The sequence below is a fragment of the Oryctolagus cuniculus genome, chromosome 11 (assembly GCF_964237555.1).
Source record: "Oryctolagus cuniculus chromosome 11, mOryCun1.1, whole genome shotgun sequence".
Lineage (NCBI taxonomy): Eukaryota > Metazoa > Chordata > Mammalia > Lagomorpha > Leporidae > Oryctolagus > Oryctolagus cuniculus.
This window is the reverse complement of record NC_091442.1, coordinates 123,381,676-123,409,373: the sequence shown is the minus strand read 5'-3', so window position 1 is coordinate 123,409,373 and position 27,698 is coordinate 123,381,676. Positions and strand designations below refer to the sequence as shown.

The 27,698-nt window shown below is 66.2% G+C and overlaps 1 protein-coding gene across 5 annotated transcripts; it reads left to right on the top strand.

Moving 5' to 3' along the window:
• The first annotated feature begins 5 nt into the window (after positions 1–5).
• On the top strand, positions 6–27,483 carry SBF1 (SET binding factor 1). Of its 5 annotated transcripts, XM_070053091.1 has the most exons (42): positions 20–244; positions 6,372–6,457; positions 6,772–6,909; positions 7,504–7,662; positions 7,746–7,856; positions 8,139–8,162; positions 8,375–8,480; positions 8,583–8,715; positions 8,789–8,897; positions 8,970–9,083; positions 9,197–9,274; positions 9,604–9,717; positions 9,796–9,924; positions 10,008–10,106; positions 10,185–10,389; positions 10,470–10,582; positions 11,082–11,231; positions 11,735–11,803; positions 11,888–12,046; positions 12,122–12,390; positions 12,476–12,648; positions 12,731–12,804; positions 12,887–13,082; positions 13,252–13,379; positions 13,556–13,734; positions 13,840–13,976; positions 14,072–14,279; positions 14,382–14,578; positions 14,665–14,802; positions 18,999–19,076; positions 19,371–19,552; positions 19,638–19,817; positions 20,124–20,225; positions 20,308–20,493; positions 20,564–20,690; positions 20,757–20,887; positions 20,966–21,196; positions 25,764–25,871; positions 25,965–26,176; positions 26,652–26,739; positions 26,811–26,942; positions 27,031–27,483. In XM_070053091.1, the coding sequence occupies exons 1-42, from the start codon at positions 190–192 to the stop codon at positions 27,127–27,129; spliced, it is 5,706 nt and encodes a 1,901-aa protein (XP_069909192.1). In that variant the 5' UTR covers positions 20–189; the 3' UTR covers positions 27,130–27,483. The 5 variants fall into 5 exon arrangements, with proteins under 5 accessions (XP_069909193.1, XP_069909195.1, XP_069909196.1 ...); XM_070053092.1 differs by lacking the exon at positions 8,139–8,162 and having other exon boundaries at positions 6–244; XM_070053093.1 differs by lacking the exon at positions 18,999–19,076.
• Positions 27,484–27,698: the final 215 nt, after the last annotated feature.

The window sequence follows — 27,698 nt, the reverse complement described above, 5'->3', positions numbered from 1 at the left end:
GTGGCCGGGCGGGCCGGCTGGCTGGGAAGATGGCGGCGGAAGTCCTGGCCACCGCTGCCGCCGCGGAGCGGGCCCGGGGTATCCGGGGTGCGCGGTCCAGAGCCGGGGCCGGGCCATGAGCGCGCTGCCCTCGAGTCCCCGAGCCGCGGAGCCCGCCCGCGCCCCTGGGTCCGCCCCGCGCCCCTCGCCATGGCGCGGCTCGCGGACTACTTCGTGCTGGTGGCGTTCGGGCCGCACCCGCGCGGTAAGTGCCGCGGCTGAGGGCCGGGGGCCCGGGCCCGGGGGCCGGAGGCCGGCTGGGAGCTGGAGCTGAGGGCCGGCGCCTGGGAGCCCTGGCCCCGGGCCGTCGGCGAGGTGCTGCGGCCGCTGGGCCCGCGCGAGGCCGGCCGGGGCACCTGCGGCTGTGCCGGGGCGGTGGGCAGGGACCGCGTGATGGGGGCGAGTGCTCCGGCGGCGACCGGGGAAGTGGGAGGGCCCCGGGGCGGCTCAGCCTCCCGGACTCCGCGTGGGGTGGGATGGGCCGTGCGCCTTGGCCGGCTGCCGGGGGCATGGGTGGTTCTCTGCCGGCGCCTCCTCTGCCCCGATGCTGGGTCTGAAGCCTCGAGCAGGCTTGGTGGGGTGCCGGCGAGGGGATGGGGTTCGGGAGCCTCCTCGCGGAGAGGTGTGTTCGAGCTGGGGCTGCGAGGGTTGCAGGAGGAAGTGCCGGGAGCGGGCGAGCACTTTGCTGGCGAAGGGCCTGCTGTGCGGCCCGTGTCAGCCAAGCCCCGGGTGGGGGCCCGTGTGGGGGGTCCGTGTCTGCGCTCAGCACCTGTGTCCGAGAGCCCTCAGCCCAGGGGGCAGGAGGAGACGGAGCCTGACGATGACATCAGCATTGGCCGGCGTCCTTGGAGTGCCAGGCCCTGCACAGCCCTTTGTGTGCATGATGTGCGCTTCCTCCACCCAGCAGCCCACCCAGGTTGCCTGATGGTGCCCTCCTCTGTCGCGGGCGCGGAGTGAGGCGCGGAGAGGGTGAGCGCCCGCTCCAGGCCGGCGCGCGGGGGCAGGGTGTCGTCCAGCTCGGCTCTGACATCAGGCTGGGGCTGGACCTGGAGCTGAGGCTGAGCCCTCCTGCCAGTCCAGCTGCTGCCGTCACACCCAGCGCAGGACTGGCCGCTCTGCTGAGCCTCCGTTTGCACTGTCCGTGTGTCCACCCCCACCTGCTGGACCCGGCGTGATTTCTTGGTGTGTCCCTCCCCTGCACACTCAGCTCAGTGCCCGCTCCTCCTCTCTGCTGCCGTCTATGCGAGCGCGCGGCTGCTGGCACCGTCAGTCGGGAGCATCTGTCTTCAGAGTTCTCGCAGGGGAGGACCACGGCGTGCCGGTCACCCGTCCTCCGTGCCCGCAGGCTCGCTGTCAGTGCTGTGCTGGCCCGCAGGGGAGCGCCGTCTGCTCCCAGGCACGTGTGGTGGGCAGTGGGGAGGCCCCACCCGCCGCCTGGTGCAGAGCCGTGCATGGGTCCAGGGAGGTGAGGCCAGCCGAGGGCTGCCCCGGTGTGGGGACCTTGGCTGGGGCAGGGGCGGGAGCAGAAGCCGGGCTGGGGGGTGGCGGTAGTGACGGTGGGTGAGCGGAGACATGCGTGGACTCCGGGATGCTTTGTGTTTGTGGCGGGAGCTGCGTGGGGGCGGTCACCTCTGGCACGTGTAGCCTTTGAGCTGGACAAGGTAGCAGGCGGGAGCCTGAGGTGCCGCTCACCCTGCGTGGCGGGGAGGAGTGAGTGACTCCCGGGCTGCCCGCCGCACTGGCGGCAAGGGAGCCCCGGAGCTGGCTGGAGCTGGTCATCTGCCGGCTGCCTGCCTCCTGCATTCCTGGGAGGGACAAGCTGACACGGGGCCCGGGCCAGGGGCTCAGGCTGCAGTGAGGGAGCCAGACGGTCCCTGAAGCCGTGAGGTCGGTGATCCGGCCTGGCTGTGTCTGGAGGTGAGAGGGCGCACTCACCGCCTGGGCTGTGTAGCGGCACCAGGAGGCTCCAGGAGTGTCCTGCTGACGACAGGGCACGTGGGGAACATCTCTAGGCGCAGCCCCGACAGGTGCCTAAGGAAGGCGGAGGCTCCCAGGGCCTGGCAGGCCCAGGCCATCTGGGCAGCTGTGCAAGGTTTTGAGTTGGGGGGCTGGTTGGGGTAGCAGAGTTTGTATTTGACCTGGGTCTGCGCTTCCTGTCTCGAGTTGCTGGGTGCAGGACCTGGGTGCTAAGCCTTTGGCTCAGCTGCCTGTGTTGGGTCTGAGGTCTGAGGCAGCGTCTTGGTGATCACTCGAGGGGCATGGAGAAGCCACGAAGGTAAGCGTCTGGGCTGACGTGGGTGCGGGCGGCTGGCCCCGCCCACCTGCAGGCCCTGCCGCTGGAGAGCACCTTCTGCGTCCTGGTCCTGTCTCGGGTCAGCTCAAGGACCAGACGGACCACCCTGCCGGCCTCGGGGCCAGGAAGGCCTGGGCGGTGGTCCGCTGATGTAACACAACCTAGCCAGTGCTAAGGCGTCTTTGGGACACTCAAGGAGACACTCTTGACCTGACCATGACCTGGCTGGCAGCCCTGGTGCTGCAGAGGCCACGTGCGTGGGTCAGAGGTGGGGCTGGCCCCGGCACCCGAGAAGCAGACCTTTCACCCCAGGCCTTGCCTCTCTCACACCTGACGCTCGATGAGCTGGCTGCGTTCTCGGCCGCCTGCTGTCCCCACCCACGTTCCCGTCCTCCCTCTCAAGCAGGTTGGGGCTGTCTGGGTTGGCCTCAGCTGCCTCCCAGCCCCCACCCTAGCAACCTAAGGGGTCGAAAGCTTTGGGTCAGAGCCGCAGTGGTCTGACTGGGGTGGGAGGAGGACTGGGGAGTGAGGGGGGGGGGGCTGCAGGAACCTGCTGCTGCTGCTGCTTTTTCCTTCTCTTCCTACAGCCGGGCTTGGGCCGGGCCGTGGGGCTGCCAGTGCCGCCCAGCGTCCTCACGGGTGCGAGGCCTGGCAGACGAGGCAGTGGGGCTGCCCAGTGTCCTCACAGGAGGAGGAGGCAGTGGACCTGCCAGTGCCGCCCAGGGTCCTCTCGGGCGCACAGCCTGGCAGACGAGGAGGCTGCTTCCTTCCCTTGCCACCCCACAGCGTGTGCTGGCGAGGCCAGGCTCTGGGCGTCGGAGCCTGGCACTGGGACGAGGTGTTGCCAGGAGATGACAGGGTGTGCACTCTGAGTTGTCCCCCTGGCCAGCCCCCCTTTCAGGCCTGCTGCCCACGCGGGGCTGACTGTGGGGTGTGGCTGCAGGACGGTGCTCCGGGGAGGGACTTTGAGGACAGGGCCCTGGCTTTTCCCCTGGGGTGTGCCTCAGGGAACCTCGCCGCCCCTTTTCCAGCCCCCCAGAGAGTACCGCGAGCCACACAGCTGTGCTGTTTGCACGGGAAGAGAAGCTGCCCTCCCTCCTGGCGGCCCTGAGAGGTGCTCGGCTGTGCAGGTCCCTGCAGAGGACGCTGGGGTGACGTGGCAGAGCCTGGCCGCGGCCTGCCTCCTGGGAGTGTGGAGCTGAGGTGCATCTGGGGTCTCAGAGGGGTGAGGGGGAGTTACCCCCAGGCTGCGCTCTGGAAGCTGTTTGCTTGTAGCCAGCGGTGAGCCTTCAACCAGCCCTAATCAGGCTGTGGTCTGCGCCAGGCACCGGCACTCGCCGTCCGGCACAGCCAGCCGGCAGGTGCACCTGTCGTCACGGCAGACTCGGTGGAGAAAAGGCAGTTGCCGGGCTCCTCCTCCAAGACCTGGCTCGGGAGAGAGCTTCCCAGAGGAGGGGCGCTGTGAGATGGGTAGGGCAGGTCTGGGGCCGCTGGGGCCCAGAGGAGGAGCTCAGGCAGAGAGGCCCGCCCGCTGGGTCACTGGCTACCCCGGGGTGGGCAGCTGCAGCTCCAGGGCAGTGGACCCCTGCAGAGCCCTTGAAGCTGAGGAGTGGGGGGGAGGGTGGTGTGGACAGTGGTCTCCTCCTCTGTGCCCACTCTGTTGGGATGAGAGGCTGCTGGGAGCAGCCCTCTGATGGCCACCTGCTCCGCCTGGCCTCGGGGAGGCCATCAGCAGAGGCTGCTGTCCCTGGCTGCATACTCTCTCCTCCTTTCTCCGCCTGCTGCCTCGTGGCAAGAACTGGGTGAGCCCTGGGTGCCAGCCAGGGCTGGGCCCAGATGGTGGTTTAGGGCTGAGCACAAGGAGGCCCTTGGTGGAGTGGGTGGGGGGAGGAGCCACAGCGTAGGGAGTGTGCGCATATGAGCTGGCCTGGGCCTGTTGAGGATGGTCCTTGGGGGTGGGACTGAAGAGACCCACAGTGGGGTAGCCCATAGGTGTGTGTAGGTAGGTGCAGCCCCAGCAGACACCTGCAGCCCCCCCGCCCCGACACCTGTCCCCTGTGGGGTGGCTGTGGAGATGGGGGAGGGGAGCAGGAAGCTGAGGTTTTGTGAGTCAAGAGTCAGCCCCTCTGCTCCCCGTCGCTCCCAGCTGAACAGCAGCCTGCCGGTGCTGACGTCCTGGGCCCCGGCTGTCCCGTGAGGCTGTGGCCTGGCACCTGTGCCTTCAGGGGAGCTGGGAGTGTGTGCTGTCGGGTCACTGGGGTTGGTCATGTGCCCAGATGGACTGAGCTGTCTGGATGTGAGGCTGCAGCGGGCTTTGGGGTTTCAAGGAGTAGAAGGAGTTCCTGGCCTCCCTCCAGCCCCTCCCCCACCCCACCCCCACCCCCAGCCTTTCTTCCTGGCCCAAGGGACCTGGGGCAGAGCTCAGTGTGCTCCCCTGTGGCCTGTGCGGGCTGGGTGCAGGCCCTTTGCCACCACCGTCTCGTGTTCCTCTGAGACCTGCCGCACCCCTGCCCCGGTGGGCAGAGGCTGTGCGGGCACCTTCCTTGGGCATCTTTTTTCCTTCAAACCCTTGTGTCGAGGGCTGACTTTCAACAGACCGCAGTGAGGCAGCTGCTCTGCTGCGTACGAAGCCCCAGCCTCGAAGCAGGTGGTCCTCCAATGGTTTAGCACCAGGTTCCCCACGCCTGTGCATCGCGGGAGGGCAGCCCCTTTTCCAGCTGTGCCCCGTGTCCCAGGACAAAGGGGACACACACAGGACACGCGGTGGGGGACGGCTCCTTGGGCACCTTGAGATCTTGACGTGCTGGCTGTGAGATGTGATGTGCACAGCAGCACGTGCTGGACCTGGCGCCGGACCTGTCGGGGCCTGTCTCTGGGGTGGCCTGGGGACTGTGAGCCACGTGGACGCCCCCTACAGGAGCGGGTGGTGGCAGAGGCCTCTTGAACCCGCCACAGGGGTGAGTCCTCTGTGCACATGCTGTGGCCCAGGTTTACTGGTGACAGGGAGCTCTTGAGTGCGTCCTGTAGGCCAGACCTGTGCCCTTGCTGATGGCGCTCGCGCCCTGCGGCTGTGGGGGCACCAGGGGCTGAGGGCCTGTGTCGGAGGTCGGCTCTGGGGGCAGAGGCTAAGGGGGCTGTGCAGGAGCCAGAACTGCCGGCCCCAGGGGAGGGGCCCTGTTCTGTGAGAGTGAGCGGGAGGGAGAGGGCCCTGGTGTGCGGTGCTCACAGGGACAGGGCCTGGCCTGTGGAGGGAGGAGGGAGGAGGGCCCTGGTGTGCGGTGCTCACAGGGACAGGGCCTGGCCTGTGGAGGGAGGAGGGAGGAGGGAGGAGGGCCTGGTGTGTGGTGCTCACAGGGACAGGGCCTGGCCTGTGGAGGGAGGAGGGAGGAGGGGGGAGGGCCTGGTGTGTGGTGCTCACAGGGACAGGGCCTGGCCTGTGGAGGGAGGAAGGAGGAGGGAGGAGGGCCTGGTGTGTGGTGCTCACAGGGACAGGGCCTGGCCTGTGGTGGCTCTGAGGTCCTGGTTGCCGGGCAGTCCCTCCACACAGAAGTATTTCTAGGGAACTGGTGGACCTGAGAGCTAAGCCTAGGCTGGTGCCAGGTGGAGACCTGGGGAGCTGGGAGTCTCCACTTGGGTCCAGAGGCCTGTGCCAGTGGTGGGCGCAGGAGGGGGAGGTGGGAGAATGCACTGAACAGTTGCCCCTCTCCTTTTAAGATTGATTTATTTATTTGAAGGTGAGAGTTAAACACAGAGAAACAGACAGACAGATTTTCCATCCACTGGTTCCCTCCCCTAATGGCTGTAATGACTGGGGCTGGGCCAGCTGGAAGCCAGGACCCAGGAGCTTCTTCCGGGTCTCCCATGTGAGTGCAGGGGCCCAAGGGCTTGGGCCATCTTCCACTGCTTTCCCAGGCGTGTTAGCAGGGACCTGGATCAGAAGCGGAGCAGCTGGGACTTGAGCGGGCGCCCATTATGAGATGCCAGCATCGCAGGTGGCGGCTTTGCGGCACTGGCCCCTGAACACGTGCTCTGTCCACAGGGAGTGGGGAAGGCCAGGGCCAGATCCTGCAGCGTTTCCCGGAGAAGGACTGGGAGGACAACCCCTTCCCCCAGGGCATCGAGCTGGTGAGTAGGAGCACCTGCACTCCGGCCTGGCGTGGGGAGGAGCCTCTGCAGCACCCAGCTCCTGCTGCCACCATGGGGGGCCTGGCTGGTGCCGTGTCCTGCTGGGACTTGGTCACAGCAGTGGGGACGGTGTGACCAGAGGCTGCCCCTCTGGCCCCGGGGCCCAGGGTCCCCAGGGCTGCAGAGCCAGGTGCTGCATGTAGTCGGGAACCTCTGGCTGCCGGCAGTGCAGATGCCGGAGGGCAGGTTGGGCGGGGGCAGGTGGCTGTTCCCCTGCAGGTGCGGGTGCAGGCAGCTGACTGCTGGCCCTGCAGTTCTGCCAGCCCAGCGGGTGGCAGCTGTGTCCCGAGAGGAGCCCACCCACCTTCTTCGTTGCTGTCCTCACTGACATCAACTCTGAGCGGCACTACTGCGCCTGCTTGACCTTCTGGGAGCCGGTGGAGCCCACGCAGGTCAGCTGGCAGGTTTCGGGGTACATTGTGTGTGAGGCCGGCGGGTTCTGGGGTACATTGTGTGTGAGGCCGGCAGGTTCTGGGGTGCACTGCGTGTGAGGCCGGCAGGTTCCGGGGTGCACTGTGTGTGAGGCCGGCAGGTTCTGGGGTGCATCGCGTGTGAGGCCGGCAGGTTCCGGGGTGTATCGTGTGTGAGGCCGGCAGGTTCTGGGGTGCACTGCATGTGAGGCCGGCAGGTTCCGGGGTGCACTGTATGTGAGGCTGGCAGGTTCCGGGGTGCACTGCGTGTGAGGCCGGCAGGTTCCAGGGTGCACTGTATGTGAGGCTGGCAGGTTCCGGGGTGCACTGCATGTGAGGCCGGCAGGTTCCGGGGTGCACTGTGTGTGAGGCCGGCAGGTTCTGGGGTGCATCGCGTGTGAGGCCGGCAGGTTCCGGGGTGTATCGTGTGTGAGGCCGGCAGGTTCTGGGGTGCATCGCGTGTGAGGCCGGACCCCTGCCCTTGCTTCTGCCTCTGGGGCTATCTCCTACCCCCGGAGGCCCGAGTTCCTGGAGGGCTGGCCGGCCTGGGCTGGTGAGACGAACTTGTGTCTGTAGGAGGCGGCGTGCGCCGAGCACACTGTGGAAAGGGAGGAGGAGGCCGAGGACGGAGGGCTCGTGCAACTGTCGCCCGCGGTGCCGGCCCAGCCGGGCCAGCTGTTTGCTCCAAAGACACTGGTGCTGGTGTCACGACTGGACCACGCCGAGGTGTTCAGGGTGAGGTGGGCAGCCAGGGCGGTGAGGCAGGCTGTGGCGTGCTGCCGTCGGCTGTACTGCCATTCCCCGATCTGGTCGTGCAGAACAGCCTTGGTCTCATTTACGCCATCCACGTGGAGGGCCTGAACGTGTGCCTGGAGAATGTGGTTGGGAACCTGCTGACCTGCACCGTCCCCCTGGCCGGGGGCTCACAGGTGGGTCTCGCTGCTAGGTGTTTGGGTCCAGCCGGGCGGGGCGCTGCCTGAGGCCTTGGGCGCCCCTCCTGTCTTAGAGCTGCTGTCGTGCAGTCTTGCCTTGGCCCTGCCTGCTCCTCTGGCTCCTGACTCTGCACCTTGGGCCTGGCACCCTTTGGTCTGGTCTCTGTCCTCTCGCTCCGTGGGTGTGTGCCTGTCTCTGCTGTCGGTGTCCTCCTGTCTGCTCCCTGCCTTGTGTGCTGGGTGTCTAACCGTGTCTCTCTGCCTGTCTGTCCCGTGCAGCTGGACTCTGTTGAGGAAGGAGCGGTATGGATTCTTTGTTTCTTCTGCCCTCCCAGGCCCTGTTCCTGTCCCAGGTCAGAGGCAGCCGCCTCCTGCCATGAGCTTTTCTGTAGCACTGCTCGGCAGACAGAGGCAGGGCTTGCCCCAGCCAGCTCCATGTCAGGGTCTCAGGCCTCCAGAGCTCCAGGGGCCTCAGCTCTGGTCACGCTGCTCAGTGCTGACCCTTCTTCCTCTAGAGAACCATCTCTTTAGGGGCCGGTGACCGGCAGGTCATCCAGACCCCGCTGGCCGACTCGCTGCCCATCAGCCGTTGCAGCGTGGCCCTGCTCTTCCGCCAGCTGGGTGAGCCTGCCTGTCCCGTCCCTGCCGCCCTTCCCGGCTCTGGTGCGTCACCGGTGTGGGTTCTCGCCGTGGCTCCGCCTCACCACGCCTGTTCTCCTTTAGGCATCACCAACGTGCTGTCGTTATTCTGTGCCGCCCTCACGGAGCACAAGGTCCTCTTCCTGTCCCGGAGCTACCAGCGGCTCGCCGATGCTTGCCGGGGCCTCCTGGCACTGCTGTTTCCTCTCAGATACAGGTGCCTGACTGCCCAGCACCCCGCCCCCTGCCTGGCCCCTGTGTGGGCTCACCATGTCCTCTGGGGTCCGCAGCTTCACCTACGTGCCCATCCTGCCGGCACAGCTGCTGGAGGTCCTCAGCACGCCCACGCCCTTCATCATCGGGGTCAACGCCGCCTTCCAGGCCGAGACGCAGGAGCTGGTGAGGGCTGTGGCGTGGTCTGCCTCACCCCGGGCCTGCGGGGCCCTGACTGCCTGTTCTTGTGGTCCGTAGCTGGATGTGATTATTGCGGACCTCGATGGAGGCACGGTGACCGTCCCCGAGTGTGTGCACGTCCCACCCCTGCCGGAGCCTCTGCAGAGCCAGACCCACAGTGTCCTGAGCATGGTGCGAGGGACGGCTGGTGCCCCGGGCTTGTGGGATGCCCCTGTCTGGCTGCAGGGGGAGTCCCAGGACCCGAGGCTGGCCATGCAGCTGCCCCGTCCCCCCTGTGTCTGCAGGTCCTGGATCCAGAGCTGGAGCTGGCTGACCTGGCCTTCCCCCCACCCACAGCGTCCACCTCTTCCCTGAAGATGCAGGTGGGGTCCCCTGTGCCTTGCACCCTCTCACGTAGGTCTGCTGGCCCATGGCCGGGCTGCTGGTGCCCCGAATACTGCGGCCCCACCTCCTCGGGCCTCAGGCTCCTGTAGAGCAGACAGCAAGGGGCCCAGGAGCAGAGGAATTGCAAGCTACGAGGTGTGGTGGTTGTGGCAAGGCTGCAGGGAGCCTGAGGAGGGACTGGGCCGGCTCCAAGGGTCCAAGGACCAGCAGCCTGCCCGCAGAGTTCCGGAGGTGCCACTGGGCTCTGAGTGGAGGAGGCGGACGGGCAGGGCTGGGCTGGTGGACCTGGCTCTTACTGTGCCCCCAGGACAAGGAGCTGCGTGCTGTCTTCCTGCGGCTCTTCGCTCAGCTCCTCCAGGGCTACCGCTGGTGCCTGCACATCGTGCGGATCCACCCGGAGCCCGTCATCCGCTTCCACAAGGTGGCTGCCAGGGCGCGGCAGGGGCGGTGGCAGGTGCAGCCCCTGGGGGCCCGGGCTGACCTGCACCTGCTCCCCTAGGCAGCCTTCCTGGGCCAGCGAGGGCTGGTGGAAGACGACTTCCTGATGAAGGTGCTGGAAGGCATGGCCTTTGCGGGCTTCGTGTCCGAGCGCGGGGTCCCCTACCGCTCCACAGACCTGTTTGACGAGGTGTGCCCGCCCTGCTCTGCCTGCCCACCCCCCCACCCCCGCTGGCTGCTGTGGCCCGCCTCACCTGCCTCCTGCCCCCCCAGCTGGTGGCCCACGAGGTGGCGCGCATGCGTGCGGACGAGAGCCACCCTCAGCGCGTGCTGCGCCACGTCCAGGAGCTGGCAGAGCAGCTGTACAAGAACGTAAGCCCGTGGGCGGTGTGGGCGGGGCGTCTGCTGCCCAGCCCGGCCTGCTGCCCACGCCCACCCCTCCGCCCCCAGGAGAACCCATACCCGGCCGTGGCCATGCACAAGGTGCAGAGGCCAGGGGAGGCCAGTCACCTGCGGCGGGCACCCCGGCCCTTCCCCCGTCTGGACGAGGGCACCGTGCAGTGGATCGTGGACCAGGCGGCCGCCAAGATGCAGGGCGCGCCCCCTGCCGTGAAGGCTGAGCGGAGAACCACTGTGCCCTCGGGACCCCCCATGAGTGCGTACGCAGGAGGGGGGGACGGGCCAGGCCCTCGGTGGGGTGGGGCACGGGCAGGCCAGCGTGTCCTGTCTCCGCAGCGGCCATCCTGGAGCGGTGCAGCGGGCTGCACGCCAACAGCGCCCGCCGGCTGGAGGTGGTGCGTAACTGCATCTCCTACGTGTTCGAGGGCAAGATGCTCGAGGCCAAGAAGGTGAGGCCTGGCCAGTGGCCTTCAGGAGGCTCGGCTCTCGCCCGGGCACTGCCCGACCGCTGGAGGTGGCTGGGCTGGCGTCTTCCCTGGTCTCAGCGGCTGGAGAGCCCGTCAGGGATCTCACCCCGGCCTGTGGAAGAGGCTCTAACGCTCTCCCGTGGGTCTCCCGTGTCGTGGTGTCCCCGTGCAGCTCCCGGCTGTCAGGAGGCACGTGGGGCCCCTGAGCCGCTCAGGCTCACGCTGTCCAGATCTGAGCCCCCAGGTAGCTCCAGGCCTGCGAGCCTGTGGGCGCCGCAGCCTGGGCGGGACACTCGCCCACGCGTCCGCACGTCTGCCTTCCTGTCTGGGCTGGTCGGGAAGCCCCGGCTCTGGGCCCATACTCGCTGTGTGCTTGGCTTTGGGTCCCTCTGTGCTCGAACCAGTGCTCTGGCCACCTGCCGGCCACCCCTCGTCGCTCCATTTGCCCTCAGCCCTGTGCCCCACTCGTCCCTGCCCCCAGCTGCTCCCGGCCGTGCTGAGGGCCCTGAAGGGACGTGCCGCCCGCCGCTGCCTCGCCCAGGAGCTGCACCTGCACGTGCAGCAGAACCGCGCGGTCCTGGACCACCAGCAGTTTGACTTCGTCGTCCGCATGATGAACTGCTGCCTGCAGGTGAGGCTGGGCCCTGGGCTTTGGGTGGGGGGTCGGGAGACACCGGGCGCAGGAACCTGGGCTTTGGGTGGGGGGTCGGGAGACACCGGAGGCTGGGGCCCTGGGCTTTGGGTGGGGGGTCGGGAGACACTGGAGGCTGGGGCCCTGGGCTTTGGGTGGGGGGTCGGGAGACACTGGAGGCTGGGGCCCTGGGCTGTGGGTGGGGGGTCGGGAGACACCGGAGGCTGGGGCCCTGGGCTTTGGGTGGGGGGTCGGGAGACACTGGAGGCTGGGGCTCTGGGCTTTGGGTGGGAGGTCGGGAGACACTGGAGGCTGGGGCCCTGGGCTGTGGGTGGGGGGTCGGGAGACACTGGAGGCTGGGACCCTGGGCTTTGGGTGGGGGGTCGGGAGACACCCTGTCCTCGCCCTGCCCGGGCGACCCCGGGGCACATGGTGGCTGCAGGCGGACAGGGACGTTCTGTGAGAGGGGAAGGGTCCCAGTGGGCTCAGCGCTCTGCCCACAGGACTGCACCTCCCTGGATGAGCACGGCATCGCAGCCGCCCTGCTGCCCCTGGTCACGGCCTTTTGCCGGGTGAGTGCTGGGCTGGCCCCGGGTGTCCTCCTGGCTCTGGCCGGCAGCTCTGGATGACCTGCAGCCCTCACCCGGCCTCTGCAGAAGCTGAGCCCAGGAGTGACGCAGTTTGCGTACAGCTGCGTGCAGGAGCACGTGGTGTGGAGCACCCCGCAGTTCTGGGAAGCCATGTTCTATGGGGACGTGCAGACCCACATCCGGGCCCTCTACCTGGAGCCAGCTGAGGACCGCGCCCCTTCCCAGGTGTGCAGGACTGCCGGGGCGTGGGGCAGGGCCCAGGCCTGTGTGCCCCTGGCTCACGTGCTGTGTGCTCTGCAGGAGGTCGGGGAGGCGCCGTCCCAGGAGGACGAGCGCTCGGCCCTGGACGTGGCTTCCGAGCAGCGGCGCCTGTGGCCGACGCTGAGTCGCGAGAAGCAGCAGGAGCTGGTGCAGAAGGAGGAGAGCACGGTGTTCAGCCAGGCCATCCACTATGCCAACCGCATGAGCTACCTGCTGCTGCCGCTGGACAGCAGCAAGAGCCGCCTGCTGCGGGAGCGGCCGGGGCTGGGGGACCTGGAGAGCGCCAGCAACAGCCTGGTCACCAACAGGTGGGGGCAGGGCCGGGGCGGGGCCTTGCGCCGAGGGCCGGGGCTGGGGCCGCGGCCTGTGCCCACGGTCCCCTCCCTGGCCCAGCATGGCGGGCAGCGTGGCTGAGAGCTACGACACGGAGAGTGGTTTTGAGGACGCAGAGACCTGCGACGTGGCCGGGGCCGTGGTCCGCTTCATCAACCGCTTCGTGGACAAGGTCTGCACCGAGAGCGGGGTCACCAGCGACCACCTCAAGGGGCTGCATGTCATGGTGCCAGGTATGGGGGCTGAGATGTGGGGACACTTGCTCGGGGTGGGGGGAGCTGCAGGGCCCCGGGTGTGAGCCCTGGTCTCCCCTAGACATCGTGCAGATGCACATCGAGACGCTGGAGGCCGTGCACCGGGAGAGCAAGAGGCTGCCCCCCATCCAGAAGGTGCGTGGGGCTGGCAAGGCTGGGGGGCCGGGGGCAGGGGGCGGGGCTTCCTCCTGAGGCCCTGCCCCTGTCCCCCGAGCAGCCCAAACTGCTGCGGCCGCGCCTGCTGCCCGGCGAGGAGTGCGTGCTGGACGGCCTGCGCGTCTACCTGCTGCCCGACGGCCGTGAGGAGGGGGCAGGGGGCAGTGGGGGGGGGCCCGCGCTGCTCCCCGCTGAGGGTGCTGTTTTCCTCACCACGTACCGCGTCATCTTCACGGGGATGCCCACCGACCCCCTGGGTGAGCCTGCAGCCCTCCCCGCCCCAGCCAGCTCTCTGGGGTGGGCTACCTTGCTGGGGAGGTGGCCGGGGTCTGCTCCTCCTCCCTCCCCGGGACTCCCCAGCCTGGTTCCCTGCGGGTCTGCGGGCCCTTCCTCTTCCTTGCTTCTGACTGCCTGGCCTGTGGTCAGTGGGGGAGCAGGTGGTGGTCCGCTCCTTCCCCGTGGCCGCGCTGACCAAGGAGAAGCGCATCAGCGTGCAGGCCCCCGTGGACCAGCTCCTGCAGGACGGGCTCCAGCTGCGCTCCTGCACCTTCCAGGTGGGAGCCTCGCATGGGTCCTGCCACTGAGGTTGCCGCGGTTCGCGCGGTGCTTACCGTGACACGAGCGTGGGGCCTTCCCTTGTGGCTCGGCTGCTTCTGCACCCAGAAGTACCAGGGTCGGGCGGGGCCCTGGGGGCTGCCCAGACCCTTGAGGGCTGCCCCGCCTCTCGCAGCTGCTGAAGATGGCCTTCGACGAGGAGGTGGGGTCTGAGAGCGCCGAGCTTTTCCGGAAGCAGCTGCACAAGCTGCGGTACCCGCCAGACATCCGGGGCACCTTTGCCTTCACCCTGGGCTCCGCCCACACGCCCGGCCGGCCGCCCCGGGGTGCCAAGGAGAAGGGCCCTTCTCTCAGGTATGGAAGGGGGGTCCCAGGGCTGGGCAGCCAGGCCCCAGCTGTGGGCGACCCCGTGCCCTGGTTCCCCGCCCCCGTCTCACGGTGCTGGCGCTGCGCGTGCAGAACCCTGTCCCGGAACCTGGTGAAGAACGCCAAGAAGACCATCGGGCGGCAGCACGTCACCCGCAAGAAGTACAGCCCCCCTGGGTGGGAGCACCGGGCACAGCCCCCCGCAGAGGACCAGGACGACGAGATCTCAGGTGGGGGCCGGCGGGGCGGCGCGGGCGAGGATGCCCCGGGAAGGACCAGGCGGGCCGGTGCTCCGTGTGACGCGCCCACGTGCCGGCCTGTGCAGTGTCGGAGGAGCTGGAGCCCAGCACGCTGACCCCGGCCTCAGCCCTGAAGCCCTCAGACCGCATGACCATGAGCAGCCTGGTGGAGCGGGCGTGTTGCCGTGACTACCAGCGCCTCGGCCTCGGCACCCTGAGCAGCAGCCTGAGCCGGGCCAAGTCCGAGCCCTTCCGCATCTCGCCGGTCAACCGCATGTACGCCATCTGCCGCAGGTGAGCTGGCCGCCGGGGCGTGGGGAGCGCAGGTGGTGTGGGGCCCGTGGCTGGGCCTGGGGCACGGCCTCTGGCGGCCCTCACGTCTCTACCCCCTTGCAGCTACCCGGGGCTGCTGATTGTTCCCCAGAGCGTCCAGGACAACGCCCTGCAGCGCGTGTCCCGCTGCTACCGCCAGAACCGCTTTCCTGTGGTGTGCTGGCGCAGCGGGCGCTCCAAGGCCGTGCTGCTGCGCTCCGGCGGCCTGCATGGCAAGGGCGTGGTCGGCCTCTTCAAGGCCCAGAACGCCCCTTCTCCAGGTACCGGCCCTGTTCCCAGCCTGGGCTGCTGCCCTGCCCCACTCTGCCCTGCCCAGCCCCGGCCCCAGCCCTACCCTCTTCCCCAGGACAGTCCCAGGCGGACTCGAGCAGTTTGGAGCAGGAGAAGTACCTGCAGGCCGTGGTCAGCTCCATGCCCCGCTACGCGGATGCGTCTGGACGCAACACGCTCAGCGGCTTCTCTTCGGCCCACATGGGCAGTCACGGTGAGTGCCCTCGGGGCTGGGGTGGGCGGGGAGGACTTTGGGGCGTTTATGGCCGACTTGCCAGGAAGGGGCGGGAGTGACTGGGTGTAGAGCAAGGAGGGGGTCCCTCTGGGTGCTGGTGGTGCTGGGGCAGAAAGCCTGGCTGGCCAGGTAAGTGTCCCGGGGCCCTGCGGCCGTGACCAGCCTGCCTCTCCATCTCTCTGTCTGGGTCTCTGGGGCCTGGGAGTTGGCTGCAGCCCTCGAGACCCCCCCTGCTCCTTCCCATCACTCCCTCCCCCGCTGAGCCTCTGTCCTCATCTGTCCTTGTCTGCTGGCCTCCCCATCACTGTCCCTACCTGCCACACACCTCTGAGCACCTGCACATGCTGAGAGGGTCCAGGCTGGCCTTCGGCCCTGGAGCCGGGCCGTCCCGCCTCGTCCCTGTGAGGTGGGGCCTGGAGTCCTGTGTTTCAGGCTGGCCCTGGGCTCAGGGTGCAGGGAGCAGGCGCATCTGTAGCTCTGCCCCCAACATGGGGTGCACAGCCCTGAGAGCTGTGGAAGCTGTGACAGGAGGTGAAGCCCCCTGCCCCGCGTGCTCACTGTGACAGGAGGTGAAGCCCCCTGCCCCGCGTGCTCGCTGTGACAGGAGGTGAGCCCCCTGCCCCACGTGCTCACTGTGACAGGAGGTGAAGCCCCCTGCCCTGCGTGCTCGCTGTGACAGGAGGTGAAGCCCCCTGCCCTGCGTGCTCGCTGTGACAGGAGGTGAAGCCCCCTGCCCTGAGAGCTGTGGGAGCTGTGACAGGAGGTGAAGCCCCCTGCCCTGAGAGCTGTGGGAGCTGTGACAGGAGGTGAAGCCCCCTGCCCCGCGTGCTCGCTGTGACAGGAGGTGAAGCCCCCTGCCCTGCGTGCTCGCTGTGACAGGAGGTGAAGCCCCCTGCCCTGAGAGCTGTGGGAGCTATGACAGGAGGTGAAGCCCCCTGCCCCGCGTGCTCGCTGTGACAGGAGGTGAAGCCCCCTGCCCTGCGTGCTCACTGTGACAGGAGGTGAAGCCCCCTGCCCCGCGTGCTCACTATGCTCACCTGCAGCCCTCACCTGTGCCTGTGCCCCACACGGGCCCCTGCGCGAGGAGTTTTCTCTTTTAAAGACAGAGCAAGGTCTTAACGTTTGTTCTTCACTCCCTAAGTGGCTGCAACAGCCAGGCCCGAGCCAGGCCCGAGCCAGGCCCGAACCAGGTGTCAGGAGCTCCACCCTGGTCTCCCACATGGGTGGCAGGCACGCAGGTACTTGGATCATCTTGGCTGCCTTCCCTGGATTGGAAGCCCGGCAGCCGGAACTTGAACCTGCATGTGTCAAGAGCAGTGGCCTGGGGCTGGCGCCGTGGCTCACTTGGTTATTCCTCTGCCTGCGGTGCCGGCACCCCATACGGGCCCCATGTGGGCCCTGGTTCTAGTCCCAGTTGCTCCTCTTCCAGTCCAGCTCTCTGCTGTGGCCCGGGAGGGCAGTGGAGGATGGCCCTGCTTGGGCCCTGCACCACATGGGAGCCCAGGAGGAAGCACCTGGCTCCTGGCTTCGGATTGGCATAGTTCTGGCTGTAGCAGCCATTTGGGGGGTGAACCAATAGAAGGAAGACCTTTCTCTCTGTCTCTCTTCACTGTCTAACTGTGTAAAAAAAAAAAAAAAAAAAAACAACAACAACAACAAAAAACACCACAACAACCAGTGGCCTAACCCCCTGCTGTGTCTTTCTGAACACGTGTGCTCCCCGTAATTTGACTGTTTATTTGAGAAAGGCAGAGGTAGATGGCTCCCTTCCGGCCCACGCGCCGGATGTCCACATCAGCTGGGAGCCGGGAACTGAACCCAGGTCTCCCACATGGGCTTCAGGGGCCCAACTGCTCGAGCCATCTGCTGTCCCGGGGTCTGCATTAGGAAGCTGGACTCAGGAGAGGAGCTGGGACTTGAACCCAGGCACTCTGATGCGGGATGGGGGTGTTCCAAGCTCTGCCACGTGCCCACCCCTCGGCTGTCTGTGTCTCTTGTTACGGGTGCTGACCGCTGGGCGGGGGGGGCCAGAACAGGGCGGGGGGCTGCAGGAGGCGCTCCTCTCCCTGCCAGGGTCCCTGTGCCCTCTGGTTCAGAGGGTCCGAGTGGTGCCTGCAGGGACGCCTCGGGTCTGTCAGCCGCCCAGGCCTGTACCTTCCGCGAGTGTCCCTTGGACATCTCCGACCGTTTCTATTCTGAGCCGGCACTGCCTCCAGGCTCAGATTCAGTGTCCCCCCAGTTGAGGGAGTGGGGCCGCCTTTGACAGGCAGAGCTGTGGCTCCTCTCGGCTGTGTCTTGTCCTCCTCTTCCTAAGGACGTGCCAGGTCCTGGCCATGTCTCAGGTCGGCGCCAGTCCTCAGGGGCAGCATCAGAGGATGCCGGCTGTGGCAGGCGGCAGATGTGGCCTCACGGCCCTCTCGTGTCCCCCGTGGGCTCTGCAGGGAGCTGTACGCAGGCAGGGCTGGGTGCTTGGAGACCGCCACGGGAGCTCAGGTGCCGCCTGGCCACCAGGGTCAGGCCTCTCAGGTCCCACGGCCACACCTCCAGGACACCTTGTTCCAGCAGACCCAGGTCTGCCTGGGACCAGGCTGAGCGTCCTCCTGTCCTCCACCTTCAGAAGTCTCCGGACTTCCCTTCCTGCAGACGCTGCTGTGCATCCTGGGTGGAGGCCACTTCCTGGCCCCATACGGAGAAGCACCCGGGCAGGGGAGGCGTCTGGGAGGGAGGCGTCTTGGTGCAGGGGCGGTGTGTGCAGGAGTCTGGGAGGGAGGGGTCTTGGGGGGGCGGCGTGTGCAGGAGTCTGGGAGGGAGGGGTCTTGGGGGGGGGTGGCGTGTGCAGGAGTCTGGGAGGGAGGGATCCTGGTGGGGGGCGGCGTGTGCAGGAGTCTGGGAGGGAGGGGTCTTGGGGGGGTGGCGTGTGCAGGAGTCTGGGAGGGAGGGGTCTTGGTGGGGGGCGGTGTGTGCAGGATTCTGGGAGGGAGGGGTCTTGGTGGGGGGGCGGCGTGTGCAGGAGTCTGGGAGGGAGGGGTCTTGGGGGGGTGGCGTGTGCAGGAGTCTGGGAGGGAGGGGTCTTGGTGGGGGGCGGTGTGTGCAGGATTCTGGGAGGGAGGGGTCTTGGTGGGGGGGCGGCGTGTGCAGGAGTCTGGGAGGGAGGGGTCTTAGTGGGGGGTGGTGTGTGCAGGAGTCTGGGAGGGAGGGGTCTTGGTGGGGGGCGGCGTGTGCAGGATCTGGGAGGGAGGGGTCTTGGTGGGGGGCGGCGTGTGCAGGAGTCTGGGAGGGGTCTTGGTGGGGGGCGGCGTGTGCAGGAGTCTGGGAGGGAGGGGTCTTGGTGGGGGGCGGCGTGTGCAGGAGTCTGGGAGGGAGGGGTCCTGGTGGGGGGCGGCGTGTGCAGGATCTGGGAGGGAGGGGTCTTGGGGGGGTGGCGTGTGCAGGAGTCTGGGAGGGAGGGGTCTTGGTGGGGGGGCGGCGTGTGCAGGAGTCTGGGAGGGAGGGGTCTTGGGGGGGGCGGTGTGTGCAGGAGTCTGGGAGGGAGGGGTCTTGGTGGGGGGGCGGCATGTGCAGGAGTCTGGGAGGGGGGGGTCTTGGTGGGGGGGCGGCGTGTGCAGGATCTGGGAGGGAGGGGTCTTGGGGGGGTGGCGTGTGCAGGAGTCTGGGAGGGAGGGGTCTTGGTGGGGGGGTGGTGTGTGCAGGAGTCTGGGAGGGGGGGGTCTTGGTGGGGGGGCGGCGTGTGCAGGATCTGGGAGGGAGGGGTCTTGGGGGGGTGGCGTGTGCAGGAGTCTGGGAGGGAGGGGTCTTGGTGGGGGGCGGCGTGTGCAGGAGTCTGGGAGCGGGGGTCTTGGTGGGGGGCGGCGTGTGCAGGAGTCTGGGAGCGGGGGTCTTGGTGGGGGGCGGCGTGTGCAGGAGGTGCTGAGGACCAGGTTGCCCCGAGTGACCTGAGTGGGGAGAGGACGCGTCTGGGGACAGCCCAGAGACCCTGCCCCTCCTCGCCATATGGGACTCTTGTCTGGCCCCAGACGCAGCTCTGGGTGTTCCTCTGAGACTAGGGACTTGTCATGAGCCCTGCTGCCTCTGGCGCGGCCTTTGGGAATCTGGCCTGTTCGTCCCCCTCCCCTGCCAAGCTGTGCACACCCCCGGCCTGGGGCCAGGCCTGAGCCTTCTCTCTGCTGTACCCCCAGTGCCCAGCCCCAGAGCCAGGGTCACCACGCTGTCCAACCCCATGGCGGCCTCGGCCTCCAGACGGACCGCGCCCCGAGGTACCGTACCTGGCCCGCACAGGCCGGCCCTCCCTCAGCCTGTACCGAGGTGCCCTGGGCACTAACCTCCACACGGAACACTAACGGCCCCCTCCCTCGGCGCGGGTTCCTAACCTGCCTCTCACTGGGTCCTGCTGCACACACTAACACAGGCCACTCCCATGTGTCTCTGGGCTTCCTTGTGCGCCAGCCCCTCCCTCCCTGCTGCCCCCTCCCTGGAAGCCAGGCCCTGCCGGCCCCAGGTAAGTGATGCCCCCCAAGGGCTGGGGGGCTCAGCTGGTCTTTCCTCCGCAGGTAAGTGGGGCAGCGTCCGGGCCAGCGGGCGCAGCAGTGGGCTCGGCACCGACGTGGGCTCCCGGCTCGCCGGCAGAGATGCGCTGGGGCCCCCCCAGGCCAATGGGGCCCCTCCTGAGCCAGGCTTTCTGCGGCCCCAGCGTGCAGCCCTCTACATCATTGGGGACAAAGCCCAGCTCAAGGTGATGGGGGTGGGGGCCGGCACTGGGGGGCGGGAGGTGGGGCGTGAGACTGAACACGTCGCAACCGTGCCTGGGCTCCCTCCAGGGTGTGCGGCCCGACCCCCTGCAGCAGTGGGAGCTGGTGCCCATCGAGGTCTTCGAGGTCAGGCAGGTGAAGGCCAGTTTCAAGAAGCTGCTGAAAGCCTGTGTGCCCGGCTGCCCTGCTGCTGAGCCCGGCCCCGCCTCCTTCCTGCGCTCTCTGGAGGACTCGGAGTGGCTGACCCAGGTCCTGCCCTGCCCCGCCCCTCTGCCTGCCTGGTGCTGGGGCAGCACAGGCCACTTCCCCCCGGGGACAGGTCGGCAGTGAGAGTGGCCAGGGCTGGGATGCGGGTCGGGGGTGGCCTCCTGGGCCCAGGTGCCCGGGTGAGTGCGTGCCGGAGGGCTGAGGAGGGGGGCCCTGGCACCCCGAGGGAGGGGGAGCTGAAGCTGACGGTCAGCAGGAGCACAGCGGCCCCGCCGCGCAGCCTCACGGGGCGCTGCGGACGCGTGGTCTCCGGGCCTGGTGCCAGGGTCAGAGTTGCCTGTCCTGCAGATCCACAAGCTGCTGCAGGTGTCGGTGCTGGTGGTGGAGCTGCTGGACTCTGGCTCCTCTGTGCTGGTGAGCCTGGAGGACGGCTGGGACATCACCACGCAGGTGTGTGGCTGCCCGGGGCGGGGACCAGGGCTCCCAGGCCGCCCCTCCGGCCCGCTGGCAGCTGGCGCCTGTTCTGTGCCAGGTGGTGTCCTTGGTGCAGCTGCTGTCAGACCCCTTCTACCGCACGCTGGAGGGCTTCCGCCTGCTGGTGGAGAAGGAGTGGCTGTCGTTTGGTCATCGCTTCAGCCACCGAGGGGCCCACACCCTGGCCGGGCAGAGCAGCGGCTTCACGCCCGTCTTCCTGCAGTTCCTGGACTGCGTCCACCAGGTTGGCAGGCGGCCGAGGGGGCGGGCGGGTGGCCGTGCGCTGCCCCTGACCGCCGACTCCCGTGTGCCAGGTTCACCTGCAGTTCCCCATGGAGTTTGAGTTCAGCCAGTTCTACCTCAAGTTCCTCGGCTACCACCACACCTCCCGGCGCTTCCGCACCTTCCTGCTGGACTCGGACTACGAGCGCATTGAGCTGGGTATGTGGGCGGGACCTGGGACGGCGGCTGGTTGGCAGGGCTCGGGCTCAGCGCTGCCCCCTGCAGGGCTGCTGTACGAGGAGAAGGGGGAGCGCAGGGGCCAGCTGGCCTGCAGGTCCGTGTGGGAGTACGTGGAGCGACTCAGCAAGAGGACACCCGTGTTCTACAACTACATGTACGCGCCTGAGGACACGGAGGTGAGCCGGGGCCCGGTCGGGCAGGGCGGCTGGCCGGCCGTTGGTGCCCCGGGTGCTCAGTGCCAGCCCTGCCCCCAGGTCCTGCGGCCCTACAGCAACGTGTCCAACCTGAAGGTGTGGGACTTCTACACGGAGGAGACACTGGCTGAGGGCCCGCCCTATGACTGGGAACTGGCCCAGGGCCCCCCCGAGCCCCCCGAGGAGGAACGGCCTGACGGAAGCGCTCCCCAGAGCAGGCGCCGTGTGGTGTGGCCGTGCTACGACAGCCGCCCCCGTGCCCAGCCCGATGCCATCTCACGCCTGCTGGAGGTAACGTGTGGACCAGATGGCGTGGGTGGGGCGCGTTCCGGTGTCAGCACGGCGGGCGGCCAGGGCCGGCTGGGTGGGTGTGTGCAGGGTCACGCGGGATGCCCCTCTGCTCTGGCTCTCAGAGGCCCAGGCACCACCCTGGGTTCAGCCCCGAGGGAGCACGGATCTCCCAGAACCACCCCCACCCCTCCACGTGAGCCGCTGTGCTTCTGGGCGCTTGTCCTGGCAGCTTGCGGGCGGTGGTGGGCTCTCGCCCTGCGGGCGGTGGTGGATTCTCGCCCTGTGGGCGGTGGTGGCCTCTCGCCCTGCGGGTGGTGGTGGGCTCTTGCCCTCCGGGCGGTGGTGGGCTCTCGCCCTGCGGGCGGTGGTGAGCTCTCGCCCTGCGGGCGGTGGTGGGCTCTCGCCCTGCGGGCGGTGGTGGGCGCGTCTGCTCAGGCTCCGGAATCAGGAGACCCCTGGGAAGCAGAGGAGCCCAGTGCAGGGCTATTTGGTGCTGGTGTGTGTTGCCGTTGAGAGGGTGCCCCTTCTGTACCTGCGCGGTCGGTCCCCAGGTGCAGAGCTCAGCAGGGTCTGTGCTCCGCTCCCTGACGCTGGCTGTGTGGCCTTGGCCGTCATCTGAGGGCCTCAGGGCTTCTGTTCGCTGGTGTGGGCAGCGGGGGTGCTGACTGATGCCTTGTGGGAGGTGGAACGTATTTTGATGGCGCGGCGTGGGGCCAGGCCCAGAGGCACTGAGCATCCAGGGGTTTGGGGGAGCATGGGGTCGTGGTTTTGTGCCTGAGGGTGGCCCACAGGCACCCACAAGTCCCTCTGTCTCTGGTGCTGCTGGCCTGCGAGGCTGGGTCAGCTTTCCCAGGACAGCATCCGCGCAGCCTGTCGGTGCCGATACTTCTGTTTTTGACTCGTCTGGGTCTTTGTAACAGGATTTGGGTCTTCTTTTTGCCTAATCTGATTGTCTTAGGATTTTTAGTTGAATTACAATTAATGTAGTTGTTGATAGGGTTGGGCTTAAGGATAGCACCTTGTTGATTTCACCCATTTATTTTTTGCTCCTTTTCCCCCTTTTTCTGTCTGAAATTGTGTTGTTGGTACTCAGTCTTATGTACTTTGAGCAGTACCTCTGTGTTTGCTGTTTTCCTAGTGGTCTCCCGGGACGGCAATTGTAGTTTATTTTCAACACAGCAGTTCACACACGAGAACTTACAGCGTGTACTTGTGTCGGGAGGGAGCTTCCACTGCCGAATGCCCACGGTAGAGCCAGGAGCCAGGAACACCGTCCGGGTCTCCCTCGTGGGTGGCAGGGCCAAGGTGGCTCAGCTGGAGCTGGGATCAAGCAGAGCCGGGACTTGAACCCGGGCACTCCAGTTTGGAATGTGGGCGTCCCGCCCGGCATCTCACACCTGCACCGAACACCTGTCACACTCTCGGGCTGGTGTGGGAGCAGCAAGTGACGGCGCCATGCACTGCAGGGCCTCCCCACGCCAGGAGGAGGACGGCGTTTCTGGCTTCTTGCTTTGGCCTGGGCCAGCTCTGGCTGTTACGGCCATGAAATGGGAGAACTCTCTTTCTCTGCATTCTCTTTCCAAATAGATAAATGATTTTTAAAAAAGATTTATTTATTTATTTATTTGAAAGGCAGAGTTACAAAGAGAAGGAGCTGCAAAGAGAGAGAGAGAGGTCTTCCATCCACTGGTTCATTCCCCAGTTGACCGCAATGGCTGGAGCTGCGCTGATCAGGAGCCAGGAGTCTCTTGGGGTCTCCCCACGCGGGTGCAAGGACCCAAGGACTTGGGCCATCCTCCACTGCTTTCCCAGGCCACAGCAGAGAGCTGGATCGGAATGGAGCAGCCGGGACTCAAACTGGCACCCAAATGGGAGGCCGGCACTGCAGGCAGTAGCTTTACCCGCTGTACCACAGCACTGGCCCCAATAAATAAATTTTAAAATGTTTTTCTTACAACGCAGGTTTGCGGCACAGATTCCTCAGCTTTTGTTCTCTGAAAATGTATTAATTGTACTCTTATTTATTTATTTAATTTATTAGAAAGGCAGAGTTAGAGAGGGAGAGGTGGTTCACTCCCCAAAACGGCCAGGGCTAGGCCAGATTGAAGCCAGAAACCAGGAGCTTCTTCCAGGCCTCCTATGTGGGTGCAGGGGCCCAAGGACTTGTACCCTCATCCACTGCTTTCCCTGGAGCATTAGCAGGGAGCTGGATTGGAAGTGGGGCAGCTGGGACTTGAACTGGCCGTCTGGTATGATACACTGGCATCACAAGGCATAGCCTACCCTGCCAGCCCCTATTTGTTCTATTTAAAAATAGTTTTGGGGGCTGGCACTGTGGTGTAGGGGGCTGAGCCAACCCCTGTGGCACTGGCATCCCATGTGGGTGCTGGTTCCTGTCCCAGCTGCTCTTCTTCTGATCCAGCTCTGCTGTGGCCTGGGAAGGCAGTAGAAGTGCTTGGGCCCCTGCACCCGTGTGAGAGGCCCAGAAGCAGCTCCTGGCTTCTGACTGGCCCAGCTCCTGCTGTTGCGGTCATTTGGGGAGTGAACCTGCAGATGAAAGATCTTTCTCTGTGTCTTTCCCCGTCTGTAACTCTACCTCTCAAGTAAATAAAATCTTTAAAAAATTCTGTAAAAATTCTTCATTTAATCCTTATGTTCATCTTTAAGTCTTGAAACACACATGGATAGTGACTGTTGCAAATTTCCTGTGTGTGCTGTGTGCTTCATTTCTGGGTCTGTGTCTTAACGTGTGCCTGCCGCTTTGCTTCTCTGGTCAGTTGCTGTAAGCTGGACCGTGCGCGCCCTGCGTCCTTTAGGGTGGTCTTTGCCAGGCTTCTGAGCTCTGTGAGGAGCACTCCTAAGGCAGAGCGCCTGCAGGGTTGCAGTCGAAGTTGCCATTTCCAGGGACCCGAGGCCGGGCAAGGGTTTACCTTGGCTCCCGGGTCAGGTGCAAGGCTGAGCGCCTGTGTGCCGGTGCCCTTGCTGGTGGAGTCCCAAGGCAGCCCAGGGCATCACACAGAAGATAATGGGCCATGCACGTCTCCTGTCTCTGCTTCTTTCCCTCCAAAGATTGATTGGTATATGTGAAATTCTGATTTTGTGTGTCAGAGAGGGGACGGGGGAGCGAATGTTCCGTTTGCTGGGCACTATCCAGATGGCCACGGCAGCTATCCACCCAGACTCTCAGTTTACCCTGAGTCCTTGGGCACCCGTCTGCTGCCCCCTGGGCACGTCAGCAGGGAGGGGCACGGAGGGGACGTGCCACGGCGCCAGCCCCAAGGGCCCACCTGGTCCGATCGCCTCCCAAAGGCCCCCGTTTGTCAGATGAAATTCCCACCATTTTTTTTTCTTTTTTTTTAATTTAAAAGGAAGTTACAGAGAGGGAGAGAGTCTCCAGTCTGCTCATTCACTCCCCAGTGGTGCAATGGCCAGGGCGGGGCCAGGCTGGAGTCTCCCACGTGGACGGCAGGGGCCCAAGCACCGGGCCACCTTCCGCTGGTTCCCGGGGCTCCTTTGCAGGGAGCGGGATCACCGTGGAGCAGCTGTGTGGGCGGCAGCGTAACCTGCCGTGCTGCCCCAGCTCACCCCCCGGCGCCTCACAGTGGAGGGGGGACCCTCACCGCACGGCTGTGGCTCTGGCTGTCTGGGACTCCTCACCTTCCAGCATCGTGGAGCCGCCTGTCCTCTCCAGGCCTTGCTGCCCGCACCCGGCAGCTTCACTGGGCCTCCTGTGGGTTTCTAGCGCTGCCTTGTGACCTGCCTGCGAGGTGTCCCTAAGCTCACACCTCTGCCCTCTCACTCAGCAGGGCCCCAGACAGGGTGCCGGGCGGTTGTAGGGCTTACCTGCGTGGTCCTGAGACAGCTGCTTCCTGCTCACGTCGGTCCTGGCTGCGTGTGGAGACAAGTCAGCGATCTGTCCCCCAGTTTCCCATTTGTTCTTTGGGAGAGAATGTGTCTTTTTACTTCTGTTTGGTTTTCCTGAAACGTGTGTGTGTGTGTGTGTGTGTGTGTCCGCTGACCGGCCTGTTAGGGTCTGTACAATGTCATTTGACACATCTGGTTTGGGGAATGTTTCTTAAGAGTTCTTTTTTTTTTTTTTTTTTTGGTAAAACTTATTTATTTGAAAGGCAGAGTTACAGAGAGGGAGAGACAGAGAGGTCTTCCATCTGCTGGTTCACTGCCCAGATGGCCGCAATGGCCAGAGCTGCGCCGATCTGAAGCCAGGAGCTTCTTCGGGTCTCCCACGTGGGTGCAGGGGCCCAAGCACTTGGGCCATCTTCTGCTTTCCCAGGCCATAGCAGACAGTGGGATCAGGAGTGGAGCAGCTGGGTCTCGAACCAGTGCCCATATGGGATGCCGGCACTGCAGACGGTGGCTTTATCAACGCCACAGCACCAGCGCCTGGTTTGGGCAGTTTCTCGACTTCTCTTAACCTCACTCTTGCTGTCTACACTCCAGTTAACACATATTCATTGAATCTCTTTTCTGTTGCTTTCTGGCCTCCTGTCTTCGTGTTCCCCTCTAGCTGTTTTCTTGTGAATAACCTGTGGTTCCCGTTTTCTCCCAGGAGCTGCAGCGGCTGGAGACGGAGCTGGGCCGCTCCCCTGAGCGCTGGAAGGACACCTGGGACCGCGTGAAGGCTGCACAGCGCCTTGAAGGCCGCCCAGATGGGCGTGTGAGTGGGGGCGGGGCAGACAGGGTGGGTGTGTCCCAGAGTGGCCGCAGAGGTTGCCCAGCCCTGACCCAGACCCCACCCTCCCGTCCCCAGGCCACCCCCAGCTCCCTGCTGGTGTCCAGTGTGCCCCACCACCGCCGCTCGCTGGGTGTGTACCTGCAGGAGGGGCCTGTGGGCTCCACCTTGAGCCTCAGCCTGGACAGTGACCAGAGCAGTGGCTCAACTGCATCAAGTTCCCGGCAGGCCGCCCGCCGCAGCACCAGCACCCTGTACAGCCAGTTCCAGACAGCTGAGAGTGAGAACAGGTGGGGAGCCTGCCACCGCTGCACGGACGCTTCTGAGCCGAGGGCCTGGGGCCTTGGCACTCCCCAGGTTGGGGGCACGGGTGCCTTTAGGGTGCTCTGGTCATTTCTGAGGGTGGACAGATCTGTGGGGAAGGCCATGGCCGAGGCCCAAGCGTGAGCAAACGCTTGGGATTGGGATCCAGAACTGGTGATCACAGCCAGGCTGCAGTGGCTGGAGGAGCAGAGGCACGGGGCTGTGGGGTACCCATGAGGCCAGGGCAGGCGGTAGCTGAGGCCAAGCCCAGCAGGACCCGTTCGACCCCTTGAGCCTGAAGAGGGCTGTGCCGTCCTGGTCGTCTGCTGTGTGTGCCTCCTCTGGCCGTGGTGTGGGACACCCTTTACCCTCTGACCTGTGGGGAAGCCTGTAGCCCAGGGACCGCCTTGGCCTGGCTGCTCCCTGATGGCCGGCCTGGGGCGGGTTCTGCTGCCGACACAGGTCCTACGAGGGCACCCTGTACAAGAAGGGGGCCTTCATGAAGCCCTGGAAGGCCCGCTGGTTTGTGCTGGACAAAACCAAGCACCAGGTAAGTGCCCAGTAGGGAGAGGGGGAGGCAGGTGGGGGATGGGCCACCCTGACTCCACCCCCCCCCCCCAGCTGCGCTACTACGACCACCGCGTGGACACGGAGTGCAAGGGTGTCATTGACCTGGCCGAAGTGGAGGCTGTGGCGCCTGGCACGCCCACCATGGGCGCCCCCAAGACCGTGGATGAGAAGGCCTTCTTTGACGTGAGCCCAGGCTGGGGCCGGGGGTGGAGGGGGAGGGGCTGTCCATGGTGCGGGGGGGCCGTGGAGTCAGCGACCCGCCCCTCCCCAGGTGAAGACGACGCGTCGCGTTTACAACTTCTGTGCCCAGGACGTGCCCTCGGCCCAGCAGTGGGTGGACCGGATCCAGAGCTGCCTGTCAGACGCCTGATCCTCCCGGCCCTGCCCGGGCTGCTCTGCTTCCAGTCGTTACAGACCACTAGGGGTGGGCAGGGCCGCCCCGGCCATGTTTACAGCCCCGGCCCTCGACAGTATTGAGGCCCCGAGCCCCCAGCACTTGTGTGTACAGTCCCCTCCCCCTCCAGGAGCCCCCCACCGCCCGGCCGGCGCTAACTTATTGAGGCATTGTGGCTGAGTGTTGTGCGAGAGGCAGCCATGGTACAGCCCCAAGACGGGCCTGTAAATAGTCCACCCAGCCCAGCCCTGTCAGTGTGCTGGCCCCGGCCGGCCGGCCGCAGGTGAACTGTTTCTAGAACCAGAGTCTATATAAAGAGAACTAACGATGTGTTCCCGTGCCTGCCTCACCCACGTCCCCCGCCCCTCCGTGAGCCTGTGGCCCTGCAAGTCTTCAGTCTGCCCAGAAAGGTGATGTCGTCCCCATGGGCCTTCCCTGCTACCTGGACCCACCCATCTCCCCAGCCTGCATGGCCACCTCATTCCTCCGGGCCTGACAGGGATGGAGGGGACGGCCTCTAGGGTGGAAGCTGGCGTCAGGGAAGC